General features: G+C 37.5%; 1 protein-coding gene across 3 annotated transcripts; it reads right to left on the bottom strand.

Annotated features, from left to right (window-relative positions):
- Positions 1 to 789: 789 nt before the first annotated feature.
- On the bottom strand, positions 790 to 14,220 carry noctb (nocturnin b). 3 transcript variants are annotated; one of them, XM_052137581.1, is made up of 4 exons: positions 6,224 to 6,301; positions 4,169 to 4,444; positions 1,359 to 2,232; positions 790 to 1,245 (listed from the first exon to the last, which is right to left on the bottom strand). In XM_052137581.1, exons 1-3 carry the CDS (start codon positions 6,234 to 6,236, stop codon positions 1,373 to 1,375), a joined length of 1,149 nt encoding a protein of 382 aa, XP_051993541.1. In that variant the 5' UTR covers positions 6,237 to 6,301; the 3' UTR covers positions 790 to 1,245; positions 1,359 to 1,372. The 3 variants fall into 3 exon arrangements, with proteins under 3 accessions (XP_051993541.1, XP_051993542.1, XP_051993540.1); XM_052137582.1 differs by lacking the exon at positions 6,224 to 6,301 and adding an exon at positions 14,097 to 14,220 and having other exon boundaries at positions 790 to 2,232; XM_052137580.1 differs by having other exon boundaries at positions 790 to 2,232.
- Positions 14,221 to 19,271: the final 5,051 nt, after the last annotated feature.

Raw genomic sequence — 19,271 nt, 5'->3', positions numbered from 1 at the left:
TCAAGTCAAAACTTCCATGTCCACTTCTTCCTTGCTATGATTAGCTAGCGATTCGGCATCATTAGCCACAGAGGCGCTATCAGTGTTCTGTACAGTCTTCTTACCTTTATTTTGTCTGTCTTTTGTCATGGTCTAAGAATGTTCCGAGTCAATTAAAGAAAAGAAAATTGAGTAATACTATTCGTTTAGGCCCTTTTCGTCACTATGTTGGGAGCAACTCGTTCTCACACTGCCAGCTTGCTATCGCTCAAACCGGAAGCCTAATATAATATTTTCAATGTGTATTGGAATAGTGGGTTAGTTCTTAGAACGTGTTTTATACTTCAAAGTATAATGGCAGTGTTGCAGAATCTCTATAGCAGAGGTGGACAATCCTAAAAATTAATCAAGTTTGTTAGAGCAGAGCAGAGAACTTCTTCGGCTGTAGGAAGGCCTACACAATGAGTTTAAAAGGGGGGATTGGTGGGTCTATGTATAAGCTAGGGCTAATGATCGCATTTATTATGCTATTGATAGCCTTCTTGAAGTGGATAGTGGAGGGCTTTATTCAAAAGAGAAGCTCAGGAGACCAGATTTAGTTCTTGGCATTCATATTAACTACCTGTAATTATTGATAATTTAGACTCTGGTTAAACTAGCCATGAAATAACATAATTTTGAGTATTGTGAACATAGGAAATTATTCATAAATTAATTAGTACTGCATCATTGTTTCAAGAAAAAAAAAAAAAAAACTTTCTGCCTAAATGCATGAGACACAATTTATACTTAAATACCTGTTTTCAGATCATGACACCTTCTCAAAAGTACTTTATTTTTTTAACAGTCTGGAAATAACAGAAACATCTATATTATTATTTATATTACATTTAATAAAACAACTTAAGTGTCAAACATCATTCCATAGCCCTAGAAAATAATTTGACTTGTCCAAAAACCAAAAATATTAATGTTTACAGTAATGCACCTTCAACAGAAATCTAGGGGCAAAGATATTGCCCCTAGCAAACTTGTCATGTTAAAATCTCAATGTTTCAGTCATGTGGTTATACTTTCAAAACTGTAAGTCTACTTTAACATTCATTCCAGTGTGGTACCTTGCCCCCATAGTGCATAGTGCATAGTGCATAGTGCATGCCCCAAGTGTTTTTTGTTTGATCTTGCAGATTTAGAGATTAATGAATAAGGTTTTCTGTGGATCAGCAGGCCACAGATGCTGTAACTTCTATTGCATCCGGAACATTCCTGTGAGGATGTCCAAATTGAATCATTAATTATTCATGAAACAACCAAAAGAGTATTTAGAAATCTTGTGCCAACACAAGTCTTAACTTGTGGTAAATATCTTGCGAGATTACCAGTTCATCTCCGATTATTGGGAAGCAAGCGGTAGATCCTTGAAGTTAAAGTCACAGACAAGCGAGAGGTGATCTGAGGGGTAGTTATAAGAAGGCAGCCTGTTTGGGCCAATTTGTTCGGCTGTAGGAAAGTCCAGTACAGCATTAACATTAAATGCTCTATGTGAATACCACACATAATCCAGTGTGTGGCAAGTCTCCCCACTAGGACGGATCTTCCACGTTGTGTAAAGCGGCTCAGTTTTTCCATCCGTACTCATACGTTTGTATGCACTGTCCAGTCCAAGACTAGATGTTGCAAAATTTCTATAGACGTCCTCCGATGGCTCAGCATTAAAATCGCCGCATACTATCAGAGGAAGGTCAGTCTCTGCATTTTTCTCCGTCTCTACTTTCTGCACAATGTTCCGCAAGTTCCGCAACAGATCTGATCCTTGTGCACTGCGTAGAACCTCCCAACCACTCCTTGCCTTCAGATGCGTTGATGCAACACAGAACGCCTGTCCTGTTGCTCTGCAACGCAGTGTAGTAATGACTGCAACCTGATTGGTCTTTAGCATCATAGCAGACAATCGTAGGTGCGTTGTGTTTATTAATTGGAAGCGTTTGCAGTTGAAGAACAGAGCACAGCCATCAGGGCCATTGTTGTTCTCGACATCCAGACACGGGGACCATGGTTTTGGGAAAAAGCTGCTCTGGTAACCCAAGCTAGCCAGAACAGGCTGAAACATGTCAAAGTAGTGATCAACTTCCTGTAGGCACAGGATGTCAGGTCTGTACATTAGGATCTCCTCCAAGATCAAATACTTCCTTTCAGCCCAGTTCAGAGCATCCATGGGGCACTGCACAAAATTGTCCATGCCTTCACCTAATGCTACAAAGAGACAGATGGAGGTATGGAGAGAAGTTGGAGAAAGTTTTATTTAATCTATAATTATTTCCATAATTCTTCCCAATTGAAGCAATGCTGAAGATCTTGAACATTATAAAATCTTGAACTAATCTTGCTAATTTGTAAGATGAGAGAAGCTCATTCACAGTGACTCGAAGGTTCACGGGAGAACTTGTATTGTTTAACACCAAAAACCACACAAGTAATTGTGTGATCATGTATGGCACTGTGAGTGAGCTTCTCTCATGAACTCATTAATGTGCAACAGAGGTCAGGATTTTTCATTGAAAAATTACTTAAAGGGATAGTTCACCCAAAGATTTAAATTATCTTATCATTTACTCACCCTCATGCCTTCCAAGATGTGTATGACTTTCTTTCTTAAGCAAAACACAAAGCGGTTTAGAAAAATATCTTAGCTCTGTAGGTCCATACAATGCAAGTGAATGGTGATCAGACATTTGTAGCTCCAAAAATCACATAAAGGAAACAAAAAGTAATCCATACGACTCCAGTGGTTAAATCCATATCTTCAGAAACAATAGAATAGGTGTGGGTGAGAAACAGGACAATATTTAAGTCCCTTTTTTACTTAAAATCTACACTTTAACTTTCACTTTTAGATGTGAAAGTGAAACTTAACAGGCACCACATGTGACTTTCAGATGTAAAAGTGAAAATTGAGATTTAGAAAAAAGGACTTAATTTTTTATTTGTTTCTCACACCCACACCTATTATATCGCATCCTATTACTTCTGTTTCCTTTGTGATTTTTGGAGCCACATAGGTCTGGTCACCATTCACTTGCATTGTATGGACCTACAGAGCAGAGATATACTTCTAAAAATCTTTGTGTTCTGCTGAAGAAAGAAAGTCATACACATCTGGGATGGCATGAGGGTGAGTAAATGTTGAGAATTTAAATCTTTGGGTTAACTATCCCTTTAAGCTATGAGGTCAGTCACAATCAACTGTAATCGAGTGCAACAGTCTGGTTCCGGAGGAAAAATTACAGACTAATTGATTTTTAACAGTTTAATGAAACATTAAAGAAAATACCTACTGTGATCACCAAGATTGTATAAATGATGGTATATGCTTCTGTTGAAGCCTTGATTTCATGTTATTTCAAATGTGTAAAAATGGCATGTAATAGTGGAATTCCTGATTAAGAACTACACTACCCATATAGTTTAGGAACAAATACCCACCAATCAAGAGAATCAAGGTAAAAAAAAAACATGGCATAAGAGCCAGAAGCTCTCACTTTCATGAAGCACCATGAATGACGCAATAGAGTCAGTCTCCCTACACTCTCAAACTACATCTATATTTGTATATATCTGAATAATTTGCAACACAATTACAATATATTTTTTCAATACTTGTATTTAACAACTTTAAATCAATTGTTTTATTTTTTTCACATCGTTTTGAACTTGATAACATCAGTTACAATGCTTCATGGGATTGCAATTAATGCCCTCATGAAAGACGTAAAGTACACAGGCTTGTACCTTTGCTTTATTGTCAGATTTTCAAATACTGTACTTTTTTGCTTCATATCAAAGTTTGTTTTGATTAACCTCAGAGCTGGCTGGTTTGGTTCATGGCTTAGAACTCTTTTATGAAGGATTTTATGTAATCTCTATGGAAAGAATTAGCAGGAAAAATACTTCAGGAGCCAATACGACTAAAAAGAAAATTAGGCAGGCTCTTATTGTGTTCAACAGGCGTACTGGAATACTCATTAAAAATCTTTCCTTTTTTTGGCATAGTCATACTGGTTTGGAATGATATGAGGGTGAGTAAATTACAACAGAATTTTTATATTAAGGTGAACTATTAATTTAAGCATGAGTCATATTAAGGGTTTTTAGGTTGGGTTTAGTGATGTATACAGAGTCATGTTTATACCTTGTGCTAGAACATTCCACTGCATTACTCTGATTGCTGTCTGCCTGGAGTCATCTTGCCCAGTCTGAACAAAAGCCCTGTGCAGCCGGGCTGGCCGGTTTTTCAGAACCTCTTTGCATTCTCGCAACAGCTCCAAAGGATCCACCGGGTGCTGATCTTGATCCAGGCAATTATCTGGATTGTATCCGGATTCGTGGGGATGAGGGAGAGCAGGGCTGCTGATGGTCTTGGCCAGAGCACTGTACAGACTGCTAGTGCTGCTGCCCATGGAACATGCTAAAACAAACAAGCTGGCACATTAGGATCACTCAGGAACCCTAAGAGGCATATCCTCACAAAAATCATATTACTGCCTTTTTTTTGCAAATAAAAAAGTTTGCTGTTAAATTATTTCAACTTGCGTGACTAGATAGTATTCGACCATCCGACTGGAAGTGATGTATTACAATCAAAACAACGAGTACAAAGTTTAAAAAATGAATTGCAAGTTTGCTTCGACTGCCACTTAGTGGGGAATTGCAAACATCATATCTGGAGTATATCATATCTAGAATATGACTAGATCAGGAGATGGTCATGTGAGTTCCACTATTTTCACTACCATTGGTAGTCACCACATATGGTCACTGCTCAATTGTATGTAGATAAACTCTGTTCGCCAATGTCAGCTCAAATCGGCAGCTCTCATTGAAAAAAAAAAGCCAACTGATTGTTTAGTCGCTAACAGTAAATTGCTGTCAAAGTGAACATACCTTTACACTGAGCAGTCGTGCTGAACTCAGACTCTGGGCTAACTTAGGCTTTGCCATCTAATTCCACTTTACTTGAATCTTTCCTGTGTTCTGTCCTCTTCAAATAGGGCATGCAAACAAACGGTTAATCTATGTAAAGTTGAGAGCACCAAGCAGCACCGATCAGATAGGACTAGTTAAAAACACGTCACACTCTGAGCTGAGAGGCGCTCATGCATGTAATAGCTTAGTTGATCTTCAGGTCTCAGTAACATACCATTTCACAAGTGCAGACTTTCTTTCAATTCAAAAGAATGCCATGGTTGGTTAGACCAGAGGTCTGTGGGTCTAGAGGTCTCTGGTATGACTATCTTGGCCTTAAAGTATTAATTATTCAACCCAACAGTCATTGATTAGCTTTTGACAATTGCTTCTCAGCTGCATAGATCACTGAGACTTTTTGCTGCTTTCTATTGCTAAATTAATGTCTGGGGAAACATGATCAGACAGGAAGTCAGCATGTTGTTTCAGAGAGTTCCGGTACCCTAGTTTCGGCCAAATTATGGCGACTAATCGACAAACACCATCTACAATCAGACATTTTTGCATCGACTCTCAAAAGGTTACCTTCTCCTGTGGCAAAACCAGATACACATTGAATCAACAGTGTGGCAGACCCCGGTTCGGATCCCACGTTAAAACCAGGAAGTAATTGCATTTGCATAATCAGTGATTACCACGATATGGAGGTAGCATTTTTCTCACTAACTTTACATTTTTACTCCACTTATGTTTAGGTTTTGGTTTTTGGATGGGGGGTACCATTTATAAAATAGGCATTCCTCTTTACTGTTTTACAGCTGAAAACAACTCACTTCACAACTTGATTTTGCCACCCCTTTCAGGCATTTCACGTGAAATATTTAGCTCACACGTGCCCATATGCCTAACAACAGTTACCGCTTTTGGCCACAGGAGGCAGTGTTTCGAATTTCATTAAGCACAGACCAACCTTGTTTGATTTCACTGCGAGATCAGGCTGGTATCTGAAAATATCAATGACTAACTTAAGAGCAAAAGCAAACCTGCTTTCAGGTCAGCCCTTACAATGGTTACTACTTTAAACAATACATTTCACTGGGTTACAACACAACTATACAAATCTAAAAATATTCACTTTTTATCACAAAATAATGAGTTTATCCTAAGTCCTTCAAACACATTAGGAGTTGCTGTAAGAATCAATATCAATAAACAATACCTTAACCAATTATTCAAGAGTTACAAACTTTATAACAAAGAAAGAAAAATTTGCTTATCTTACCAACAACTTCCATGACTTTAGATACAGATTTATTTTGTGTATGCTGCGAGATTATATGAGTGGTGTTTCCAACACCAATTCCCTACTGGCTGTGTGTGTGTGTGTGTTAAACTGCTCTTAAAAGACTGAGATTACAGTTTTGATACGTCAGAGACCATATGGACACCCGCAGATTAGGCGGTTATTAAAGTGTACATAATGCAACCATTTCATCACATGTGCTTTTATGCACGTCATACAGCCACACTATACTTCTAACCTACTAACATTGTTAACAGCACAAAGACATGTGCACACTCTCTTGACCAACAAACCACATTTTTTTTTTAATGATAACACATTTAACATTTCCTAGATGGTGAAATTCTTTAATCGTAAGTGACTCTAACTTGTGCTGCATGGCATTCAGGAAGCCACTTATGTTGTAACTACTTATGTTACAAAATGATTGGCTTGTATCATCATAACAATCTGAAGCTAAAGTTGGCTACAAGCACTTTTGATATTACTAGGTTATCATCCTAACATGATCGTGGTCCATGGTCAACATATTAATAAATGCATTATTACATTATATTGGTTGATACTAAGGTACTGACATAGTTGTTTTGTACATGTAGTATGATAGAATCCTATCCATTGCCATGGAAAACCTGAAAATATCTAGGAATTTTTAAATTGTGAGTGACTATAAAGCATTTAAATGCTTGTAGTTGCTCAACTCTACATTTTTTCATAGGCTAGAGATTGTTAAATGCAATCTCTATAAAATTATGAAAAATAAATAAATTCTTATCCAGTAACCACGAAACATCATGGGAATTAATTGGTTTAGGTACCCTATATTGTAATCTTAAAGTACATTGGTATTATCTGACACCATCACTGTACCTTTTTTGTAAGGGAAGTGACATTATCCAATATTTGAGGAAGCAACTGTGCTAATATACCTCAGAGTTTATGTGGTTTGTATACTGCTCTGCAGAATGGAAATAATGGCCAACCTAATGGCCAAAATATGCACAAGAGAATGTTCAATTACAGATAGTAACATCCTGTACTAATATCACAGAAATGAAATCAATGCTGCATCTAACAATCCCTCCATTGCTTTCTGTTTTCAACTAAAAGTTTGGGGTCATGTTTAAAAGTCACAGATCAAAAATAGCTTCAACAAAAACAGTGTGAGGGGAACTTAGCGCTCCATTTGAATTAAAGCAAAACCATTTTCAGAGCTGTAGTGGTAAATCAAAGTGATTCTAAAGGGTTAATGTGGTACTGTAAGGGTAAGGTAACCTTAACTCTAACATTTAACTTGAACTATGAAAAAATTGCATTAAGTTTTTAGTTGTCCAAACATGACCTGCATGATTTACCTCAAGTAGGGTGGGGTGTAGACAAAAAGAAAATTGGCCCATGGCCCTTGCTAGTCTTAATTCACCCATGAGTGAAAGTGTCCAGGGGCCAGTTGCACCAGTTATATGTAAGATACAATTTAGCCTAGTTGCGGCGTAAATGGACAGCAAGTCACAATTTACGCACTACTAAATATTGGAGCGTTGCACCATTAAACTAAACTAAATATTTACGGTAGCCTCCGACCAGAAGTAACGGTTGGAATAAAAAAGCAGACTGATATTTTATGACATCAATGAGCTCATATTTTGCGTGACAGTTTCGACATACAGTATAATGTTGACATTTACACTCGTTAACATTTACGAGAGAGAAAAAAAAACACTTTTAAGCAGCTCTTCAGCATGAAACCATTCTAACGGTGCATCACCTAGTGTCAAGTTTCAAAACATTCACAATATATATAGGATATTAAAATAAGTAAATGTCTATTTTTCCTGCCTGTTGTATTGGTATTTATTGCCCCTTATTCATTTTAGATACAGTTATTAAATATTGTAATTTAAATAGGTTAAATATATCTTTAATGAAATCTTGTTTTATTACATATAATTTTTTAATGGGTATATCATTTATTACAGCTGACATTTACATGAGTAAACAAGGTTTGAACATCAACCGTAACAAGATCAAACTAAAATGCATGGCTTTTTAACAATTCGGTGTCAAATTTGAAGGCTGATCAGTACAGGTAAACGGCATATTATGTGACTACGCATCACTTAGAGAACTTACGACATACTAGTCAAGTCTTGCCTTAAAGGGCACCTATTAATGTATTTGTTGTAGAGAGTTTTTTCAGCAGTCTTGCAATGATGGATGAGCAACACACACACACACACAAATACTGTTACAACGTTCGCTATGCACTACAACGAAACAACACACACAAACAAACATGTCAGTCGGGAGTGTCCGTCAACAGTCGTGGGCAGGGACCATCTGCAACCAGCTTGCTCTGAGACAGTGCTTATGATTAATGGTGATTAAAAAAAAAGGACCAGGTGGATTATCATTATAGGGTGGTTGTGTACACACACTGCCAACACACATTATTGTTCATACACCATGTAAAAGTGAATTTTGCATAATAGGTCCCCTTGAACAACAGGTGGTACAACCATTGATCTATATGTGGTGCAACCAAAATTAAGCACTGACTTAGGGGGCTTTCACACTTGGTTCGATTGCCTGTTCCGAACCAGAGTTCGATTGCTCCCCCCTCCCCCCTGCCCCCGATGGACTGTGTTCACATTATATATTTGTATCCGAACCGCGGTATGCTTGCGTCATCAAGCTGCAGCTGGTGCGTAATCGTGTTGCTTGATAACCTCGAAATGAAAAGGCGTCAAAATTCAATGAATAGACTTGCTCGGTTCACATTTGTTCTTTTTTAACCTTTGGTTTTGTTTTCAACATCAAGATACAGAAACACACTTGTGTCTGTCTGCCACAAAAATACTGAAATCGTTCAAAAGACAGCGGGCTGGCCGCCGAAGACAATTTTTGCGAAGGCAAGCAGAAATCATCTCTCTGCTTGCAGTGCGTGTGCGTCAATCCCGCTTTTCTTCAAGGTAAGCACACACGCACGCACGCACGAAAATAAACCCTTTCCGCTCATTTTGAAAGTGACGCGTGTGAGACTGACGACCACATTATACGTCATCAATAGCGGTTCACTTCCGAACGCGGGTGCGCACCCGAGTTCGAAGACAGCGTTCACATCATCCAAACGAACCGAACTCTGACGTCATTCGAACCGGGGTGCGCACCAAAAGTGCTAGTGTGAAAGCCCCCTTAGTTACAAACTAACTAGTAGTTACCAGGGTTGGGAGGGTTACTTTTGAAATGTATTCCACTACAGATTACATGCAGTAAAATGTAATTTGTAACGCATTCCATAAAGATTACTCAAGGTCAGTAACATATTCTAAACACTTTGGATTACTTCTTGAACACTGGTAGATTTTTTCACTTGTTTTGACTATAAAATCTCTGCCAGTACAGTAAGACAAAATACACATGTTAAAAATACATTCTCTGAAAAACCTGAATATCTTATGCAGTGTTGTTTCTAAAACAAGATAAATGAAATTGATAATGTTTTAAAGATTTTTAGATATTTTTTACAGGAAAACAATAAAAAAAATTATCAAGGATACGATTTTTGACCTAATATCAAAGGTCTAACAAGAAAAAAGAAATTATGATCCAACGTGAATTTTCTTGATAGAAAAATATGATCGTTCTGTAATGATTAAGAGAATGTATTTACATGCATTCTATTAGTATGCAGGTTACCTTTAAGATGCTAACCATTCGCGTTATGTTTGTGCAGTGTGATTATAGAGTTACTCAGCTCAGTCTGTGTGTAGGAGGATGATGAACAATATGCTCTCCCTGACCTTTAATTATACTTTTATGTTTTGTGACGCTAATGGTTTGTTAATTTTCTCATGTACGAGAAGAGCAGCCTGTGTATCTGCCATTAAACATGTGGAATAAAGACTTTTACTGTTTGGCTCCGTGATTTGTCATACTAAACCATTTATCTCATGGTAAAAGTGTTGCAGTGTCTGGTAACTTGTGCAAGTAAAATGGCTAGAAATAGCATTTTAGCTTAGCGTAAAGTTGACAATTTACAAAAGGTTTATTTCTATTTCTTCTCTGTCTGCGCGTATGAATGTAACACGTCATAAGAAAGTGTTTCACCGCTGTTCAAATGCACTTTGGATTGCATCATATATGTACCAATGTTTTTCATCTGAAAGGACTAAATATTAAATGAAACAAATCACAATAATATGCAAAGTAATCTCTTCAGTAATCAAAATATTTTTGGAATGTAACTGTATTCTAATTACCAATGATTTAAATTGTAACTGTAGTGGAATACAGTTACATATATTTTGTATTTTAAATATGTATTCCAGTTACATGTATTCTGTTACTCCCCAACACTAAGCCCTTAGTGTGAACTTTACGTCCAAACATACGCAAGACCTTACGCACAGCTGGTCCAACCCTACCCAGGGCAGTTAGTGAGATTAAGCAAGTAGTATTTGGGTGTCATGTGATCCTAACATGGCAGCCCCCTTGAAGGGACCCTCTCCATGTAAAATAATCCAGCTTTTATAAAGCTACTGAGAGTCTTCATCTTAAGTGAGTGTTCATGATTTTACACAAATGTTTCAAAATTACAATTAATTTCTTTAAGTCAAGTAATTTTAATTTTTATTTGTATAACGCCTTTCCAACACACATTGTTTCAAAGCAGCTTTACAGAGGATCATGTATTAACAGAAAAAAAAAACTGTAATATCTACAGTGAGGAAAATAAGTATTTGAACACCCTGCTATTTTGCAAGTTCTCCCACTTAGAAATCATGGAGGGGTCTGAAATTGTCATCGTAGGTGCATGTCCACTGTGAGAGACATAATCTAAAAACAAAAATCCAGAAATCACAATATATGATTTTTCAACTATTTATTTGTATGATACAGCTGCAAATAAGTATTTGAACACCTGAGAAAATCAATGTTAATATTTGGTACAGTAGCCTTTGTTTGCAATTACAGAGGTCAAACGTTTCCTGTAGTTTTTCACCAGGTTTGCACACACTGCAGGAGGTATTTTGGCCCACTCCTCCACACAGATCTTCTCTAGATCAGTCAGGTTTCTGGGCTGTCGCTGAGAAACACGGAGTTTGAGCTCCCTCCAAAGATTCTCTATTGGGTTTAGGTCTGGAGACTGGTTAGGCCACGCCAGAACCTTGATATGCTTCTTACAGAGCCACTCCTTGGTTATCCTGGCTGTGTGCTTCGGGTCATTGTCATGTTGGAAGACCCAGCCTCGACCCATCTTCAATGCTCTAACTGAGGGAAGGAGGTTGTTCCCCAAAATCTCGCAATACATGGCCCCGGTCATCCTCTCCTTAATACAGTGCAGTCAGCCCTGTCCCATGTGCAGAAAAACACCCCCAAAGCATGATGCTACCACCCCCATGCTTCACAGTAGGGATGGTGTTCTTGGGATGGTACTCATCATTCTTCTTCCTCCAAACACGGTTAGTGGAATTATGACCAAAAAGTTCTATTTTGGTCTCATCTGACCACATGACTTTCTCTCATGACTCCTCTGGATCATCCAAATGGTCATTGGCAAACTTAAGACGGGCCTTGACATGTGCTGGTTTCAGCAGGGGAACCTTCCGTGCCATGCATGATTTCAAACCATGACGTCTTAGTGTATTACCAACAGTAACCTTGGAAACGGTGGTCCCAGCTCTTTTCAGGTCATTGACCAGCTCCTCCCGTGTAGTTCTGGGCTGATTTCTCACCTTTCTTAGGATCATTGAGACCCCACGAGGTGAGATCTTGAATGGAGCCCCAGTCCGAGGGAGATTGACAGTCATGTTTAGCTTCTTCCATTTTCTAATGATTGCTCCAACAGTGGACCTTTTTTCACCAAGCTGCTTGGCAATTTCCCCGTAGCCCTTTCCAGCCTTGTGGAGGTGTACAATTTTGTCTCTAGTGTCTTCGGACAGCTCTTTGGTCTTGGCCATGTTAGTAGTTGGATTCTTACTGATTGTATGGGGTGGACAGGTGTCTTTATGCAGCTAACGACCTCAAACAGGTGCATCTAATTTAGGATAATAAATGGAGTGGAGGTGGACATTTTAAAGGCAGACTAACAGGTCTTTGAGGGTCAGAATTCTAGCTGATAGACAGGTGTTCAAATACTTATTTGCAGCTGTCTCATACAAATAAATAGTTAAAAAATCATATATTGTGATTTCTGCATTTTTTTTTTTAGATTATGTCTCTCACAGTGGACATGCACCTACGATGACAATTTCAGACCCCTCCATGATTTCCAAGTGGGAGAACTTGCAAAATAGCAGGGTGTTCAAATACTTATTTTCCTCACTGTATAATGTCTTAAGCTGCGTTCACACTGCCAGGGGCACGCAGCGACAAAACAACCTCATCTCATTCATTTTCAATGAGAGTTTGCGACTTCTGGCAACACGAGCATAGGCGACCGTTGGCGACCAGATGTGGGCGTGTCCAGCAACTTGACAAAGTTGAGAAATGTTTAACTTTATGCAAATGAAGAGCACATTTTGGGAGCGACAGTCAATACGAGTGAAGATGGTAGAGCTCACGCGATACTAATATTTTAATAATAATATTAATTGTAAAGAAACAGTGCTGTTTAGACACTCAATACACACCAATAGCAACCTAACTGCCAGCCATTGGCGACAAAGTAGCTGGCAGTGTGAACGCAGCTTAAGTGTCATCATTGTGTAGTTTGATAAAATACTATTGTGAATTGTGTTTAAAAATAAATAATTAAATAATAATTGTATTTATAACCCCACTGAGCAAGCCAAAGGCAAGGAACACAAAACTCCTTAAGATGTTGGTTAATGGAGAAAAATAACCTTAGGAGAAACCAGACTCATTGTGATGGCCAGTTCCCCTCTGGCTAACATCAGGAATATAATGTCAATATTTGGTATCGTGCAAGTCATGGTTTAAAATGATTAAACTAAGTAAGTGTTAAGGGTCAGTGTTTAAACAAAGATTTTGTATGAACTGTAAGATTAATGATTAATGTCTTTGAAGTCCATCCTGGATTTACTGCAGTAGTTCACATAGATGCAACTGTCCTTGTTATCTGGCTGATGAAGGGTATTGTTGGCAATTAATTGATAGTCTATGTATTCCATTTCAAGAGTGTAGTTCATCATTAGACTGAGGTGATGCAGGCAGAGATCAGTTAGGTGCATCGCAGTTCAACCTGGCCGGTAATTTTGGTGAGGCCTACCCTAAATCCAAGGTTTAGGCAATGGCATATGAAGTATCCCATGTCTTGCTGTTGGCATCAGTTCATCGTAATAGACTGAAGTGATGTTTGGCTTTACTTTAAGAGTAAAATACAGAGTGCACCTTTAAAAAAGATCGGAAATCTCATGTGTAATTATTATTTTTTTTAAACCAACAGGCAAAGCCAAATAATATTAAGTATTATTATGTGGGCTAATATTCATTATTATGACCACATATATAATATTTCAGTTTATTCAAAAATATGTATAATATTAATTATATTAAGAATATATTATCGGCTGTGTATCGATGAAAATGTCTATGTCAGGTATACCTGTAAAATGTATGCGTAGCATATCGTTGTTTTTGATTATAGTTACGTGTAAATGATGTTCTTCGACAACAACTGGATTGAGTTGAAGGCATTTAATAACATAAGATCCGTACTAGAGTCCATTCACTAGAGGCTATATTACTTGATCGTATGGAGAACAGACTGCGTTGAGTTTAACTTGCGATCCACAGTTACGATAGTGAAACAAACACACAAACGGAGAAAAGTGGTAAAACACGACACCGTACATATATTAAAGGCAACTGTGGCTAGTTTGTTACTCACCGGTTTGGCGTCAAGTAATGAATGCTCCTCTTGTCCGTCAGATATTGCGTGTAACGATGCAATCTGCCTCACCATATGACCATGAGTGACCTTCGCAAACGTACACAACGCGCTAACAGAACAGTTGTGAAAAAAAGAAAGCAAGGTCACAAGACGAGCTCATTAATATTCAGCAGAGTTCCATTGCCATCTAACGGAGTGATGCGGTATTGCAAAGGCTTTCCACAAGGGGGCACTTGACGGTTCAAAAACGCAAAATCTTTCATATTGATATGTTTTTATTTGTATCACTCTGGGGACGTTTAGACATAAAAAACTAGGCTTGCCTAAATATATTAATTACAAGGATTGCCACATGAGACATTCACCCCTGCAATTTCAAGAAATGTTTATGCCATATCATGCAATCACAAACGACTGCAATTAGTCCAACCCATCCATCGCTGTGAAAAACAACTTGTACCACGTGACCATTCGCTACTCACGTCGTTTTGGATAAATGCTTGCACTATAACATTTTAATAGCCATTAAATTAATAACACATGACGTGTAGTAAATATTATAATAAAACAAGTTATTTAAATATGCTCTTATTCTGATCGTTGAAGTAGAGGGCCGCATTCAAATATCTTGACGTTTTTTTACTTAGTGCGCTAGATTTTAACATGCATGTTTACATTTGTTAATGTAAAGAATACCTGAGATGACCTTCTTGACCTTATCACTTCCCAAGCCCACCCAGTAGTCGTGAGATTTCAAGAGCCAATCACAACAGTGGCCGTTTACTGTCAAGTCTTAAAGGACAAGCAGCACTAAAACCCAGTGTTTTTGGGTGGAAAATGATCATGTTTTACAAAGATATGTCTGAACATTAATATACATATTAAAATAATTAAAAAGGCAAGTCAGGACTAATAATATAATTTATATATAATTTTAATGTAATATAATTTATTACAGCTGACAGTTCCATTAGCAAACAAGGTTGAACATCCACCGCAACAAGATCAAACTAAAATACATGGCTTTCTAACACATCTGTTTACAAATTTGATGGCTGTATATTGGATCACAACTGGTAAACGACATATTATGCGCAGGCACGGATTTAGGAAGCAGAGGCCCCTGGGCACAAAATCTTGGAGGCCCCACCTCCTCCTCCTCCTCTCCTCTTTTTCTTTTTCCTTTCCTCCTTTTTCTTTAGTTAAAAACAAAAACACCAACTCCATTTCTTGTGATGTTAACTGTGACAGCAAAAGAGATCTATAAATATAAAACAAAAGACAAAATGGAAACTATCACAGAACAATATCAACAGAATTTATTGGAATAAAAACAGATTAAAATCTATGAAAATACAGGCTAATAATCTATAATATATATAATTATGTAAAAAATATTATACTCAACTACAAGTGAAATTACCTATCTGAAAAATTACTTAAATAAAAGTAATAAGTAGGCCTGTCACGATAACTACTTTTTTATCAGTATAACCTACACACTTTCAAATGACAACAACCTTTTAATTCCTTAGATCAGGCAAATGAAGTGACAAAAAATAAATTTTAACTAGAATAAGTAGTAAATAAACATTTTATTTAAAAAAAGTGCAAAGTAACAAGTAGAAACATTGTAATTCCAATAGGGTCCTCACACCATCTGTGCTCGGGCCCTAAAAACACACTTGCAAATGCACAAAAGTCACTTATGGAGATTTTCCATTTCCCCTGTCCTTCTTTTCTCTGTGAAGAAAGGGTGCACACTATTGCTAAAAACACAAACCCCAGCTGTCCATATGAACAAAGACACAGAAGCTTCAACAGGCCATGCTGCTAAAACTATTTTTCTTTAGTGCACCATTTTGCGCTGTGACATTTATACGGCTTTGAAATCGAGTGCATTTGGACTTGTTCTAAAAGGTCAGTAGTTTTCAGGAAAACACGATAACGGCTCAAATGACGCCCTTTTCACCATGTCGATGTGTATGAATCTAAAAAGGCAGATACCGATACACATATTTGGTGATTTATATGTGTGATACATCACTGAATGTATCAAAATCTGTGATACAAAATCTGATATATATATATATATATATATATATATATATATATATATATATATATATATATATATATATGCTATTTTTTTAAATCCAGAAACTTGTAACAAAACATAAACAGATTTGTAGTTATTCATGAGTCCTCAGCCTCACAAAAATAATATAATGCAGTTTAAAAATAAACGTGTTTGTTTTATTGCCACAACAGAACAGAGGAACAACAAAATATATTAAAGTTCTGATAAATACAATGTTTAAAAATACAAACTTAAGATATGAAACTTATAAGTCCTTTGAACAAAAACCCAATAACAAAAGAAAACACACAGCCTTTCTTTAAAGTGAATTTAGTTTTTTTTATTATTTGTATCTTAATTTTAATCAATGTTTCATCAACCAATTGCCTGGATTTAATAAATAATATAATCAGGATTCACAGGACTTCTCAGCTGCGCGCTTGCAATAGTCACAAGCTCCACCATACTCCACACAGTAGGCTACGTGACAGAGGCTGGTAGCAGAGCAATCAATTCAGTGAATTACACTGCGCAAATCAAAAGTAATAGTACCCACCGGCACCGGATGAAGAAGGATTGACAGTCTCCACAGAATAAAATATTCATTTTATTTTATTTTTCGTGTTCGCATTTATGAGGAAAAAAAATGTTACGGACGTGACAGTTCTCCGTTACGGACGTGACCGCTCTGAAAGCGGCACTAAAAGTAAAAGAATGCTTTAAAACGTTTTCACAGAGACCTCAAACAAAGCACAAAGCCTTTCTTTAAAGTGAATTTCGTTTTGTATTCATTTAAATCTTAATTTTAATCAGTGTTTCATCAACCAATTCCCTAGATCCGGGCATCTAATAATCAGGGTTTTTAATAAGGGGAAAAGGTAATAGATATGCCTACATTTTGAGGCGGTCAAACTGGTAATGCACGTCACCGCCGGGTCTCTGCCGCCTTCAGCACCTGCTTCGGTTTCGGTCTCAAACGGAGTCGGAGACTGTGGTGGGGAGGCATTTGAATAGGTGTCTGTCACTCCAGGCGGGCTGGGGTTCTCTGTCTTGTCGTGCTGGTGCTGGTGCTGATGCTCAGGTTAATCTAAAATAGCAAAGCTGGATATTGTGCTAAACTCAGCATCACCGCAGGCGCAGGCGCCGGCGCCGCCAGGCTCTTTATTTTCGTCGAGCCGACTTTTGAAAAAAGTAGAGATGGCTGTAATATTAATCCTAATTAAAACCTCTCTGCTATCCTTCTCCTTTTTAGCTTTACGTTTTGTGGCTCCGCTGCTCCACCGTTTTTTATCCATTTTGTTTGTTTTTTTCGATGTCCTCAACTCTCTGTTTTTCACACTATCTTCTACCGCCTGTTTTGCCGCTATCAACAGTTTCCGCGGTAACCTGACTCGTCATCATCCGACACAGCCGAAAAACTGATCATGATACTTTTTTGCGTGTAAATAAATTATTGTTAACACACATACGCACAATTACACACGCATTCATGAATTTTAATTTAATTTAATACTAATAAAAAAATTACAAAAAAGGATGAGGCCACACAGTTAGTGGGGTCTTGGAGGCCCCCTAGAGGTCGGAGGCCCCCGGGCACCGGCCCAATCGGCCCGGTGGTAAATCCGGCCTTGATTATGCGACTACGCATCACTTTACGAAGAGCCTACGACCTACTGGTTAAGTCTTGCCTTGAGAACAAGTGGTGCAACCAAATTAAGCACTGACTTAATTACAAACTAACTAGTAGTTACTAAGCCCTTAGTGTGAACTTTACGTCCCTAACTTACGTGAGAACTTACGTTAAGCTGGTGCAACCCTACCCAGGTCACCATTTACTTGCACCTACTATGGGCCTACAGAGCTGAGAGAGAGAGAGAGAGAGAGAGAGAGAGAGAGAGAGAGAGAGAGAGAGAGAGAGAGAGAGAGAGAGAGAGAGAGAGAGAGAGAGAGAATTTTCATTTTTGGGTAAACTATTAATTTAAAGAGAAATGGGTGTTGTTCTCATTATGCCCTGTAGAGGGTACTCTTGTGTGGGCAGCAGAATAACTAGTCAGTTTATCTGTTGCTGTGAGATATTGCTGCTCTTAGAAAGCTTATTTTTTTATTTATATTTTGCCAAATGTTTTTTTCAGTGTTAGACAATGCACATAATTTTTCACAAATTGGCTAAAATCTATCGAATAAGCCTTACATATAAACAACTGAGTGCCATGTTTGTCTGCATTGTTTCATTATACATTTTTTAGAGAAGTCATTGCAATATTTTTAAATCCTTAAAATTGTTTACCGATCAGTAATTTTTAACAATGTTTAGAAATGTTACTTTCTTGTAATGCGCGGTGGAAGTGCCATTTGATGAGAGAGATTACCATATGAGAAACATGTTTCCTGAAAATGTTAACAATTCTATCATGACTCATATATCTGAACCGATTTGCAAATGAATAATTCTTTCAGTCGGTTCTTTCAATTAATCCAACGTGTTTGCGAAATGTTTTGAATCAGTTTGCGGTTTGACTCATTTGGATAGCTCACTGAATCACTGAATCATTTGGAGTGATTTATAACTGAATAAAACTGTAATGGGATGTTCAGAAAACAGAGAGCAAACAGTGCGCAAGATGCAGTGGATATTCAGTTGAAACAAACCTTCAAATTTATCCTATACTTTGCTTGAGATGAAGATTCACTTTATTTCAGCACCTCCGTGTATAGCTCTTAAACCAACTACTGAAGGTAAAGACATTTTCCAATCAAATTACTAACTGCACATTTTGGACATGTACATTGGAGTACCATGTACAGTTGAAGTCAGAAGTTAACATACACCTTAACCAAATACTTTAAATTCAGTTTTTCAGAAGTCCTGAAATTTAATTGTTGAAAACATCTTAGGTCAGTTAGGATCACAACTTTATTTTAAGAATGTGAAATAGTCAGGATAATAGTAGAGAAATTGATTTATTTCAGCTTGTATTTCTTTCATCACATTCCCAGTGGGTACTACACTTTGTTAGTATTTGGTAGTATTACCTTTTTAACTGTTTAACTTGGGTAAAATGTTTTGGCTTGCATTCCAAAAGCTTCTTACA

This window comes from Xyrauchen texanus, chromosome 11, assembly GCF_025860055.1.
Source record: "Xyrauchen texanus isolate HMW12.3.18 chromosome 11, RBS_HiC_50CHRs, whole genome shotgun sequence".
In the NCBI taxonomy this organism is placed as follows: Eukaryota; Metazoa; Chordata; class Actinopteri; order Cypriniformes; family Catostomidae; genus Xyrauchen; species Xyrauchen texanus.
This window is presented reverse-complemented; position numbering and strand designations above follow the sequence as displayed.

What these genes read in the sequence shown, in the direction of transcription:
- noctb (XM_052137580.1), bottom strand. An exon ending in GTGGAATGTTCTAGCACAAG is followed by an intron (nt 2,233 to 4,168) that starts GTATAAACATGA and finishes GTCTCTTTGTAG; the next exon opens with CATTAGGTGAAGGCATGGAC.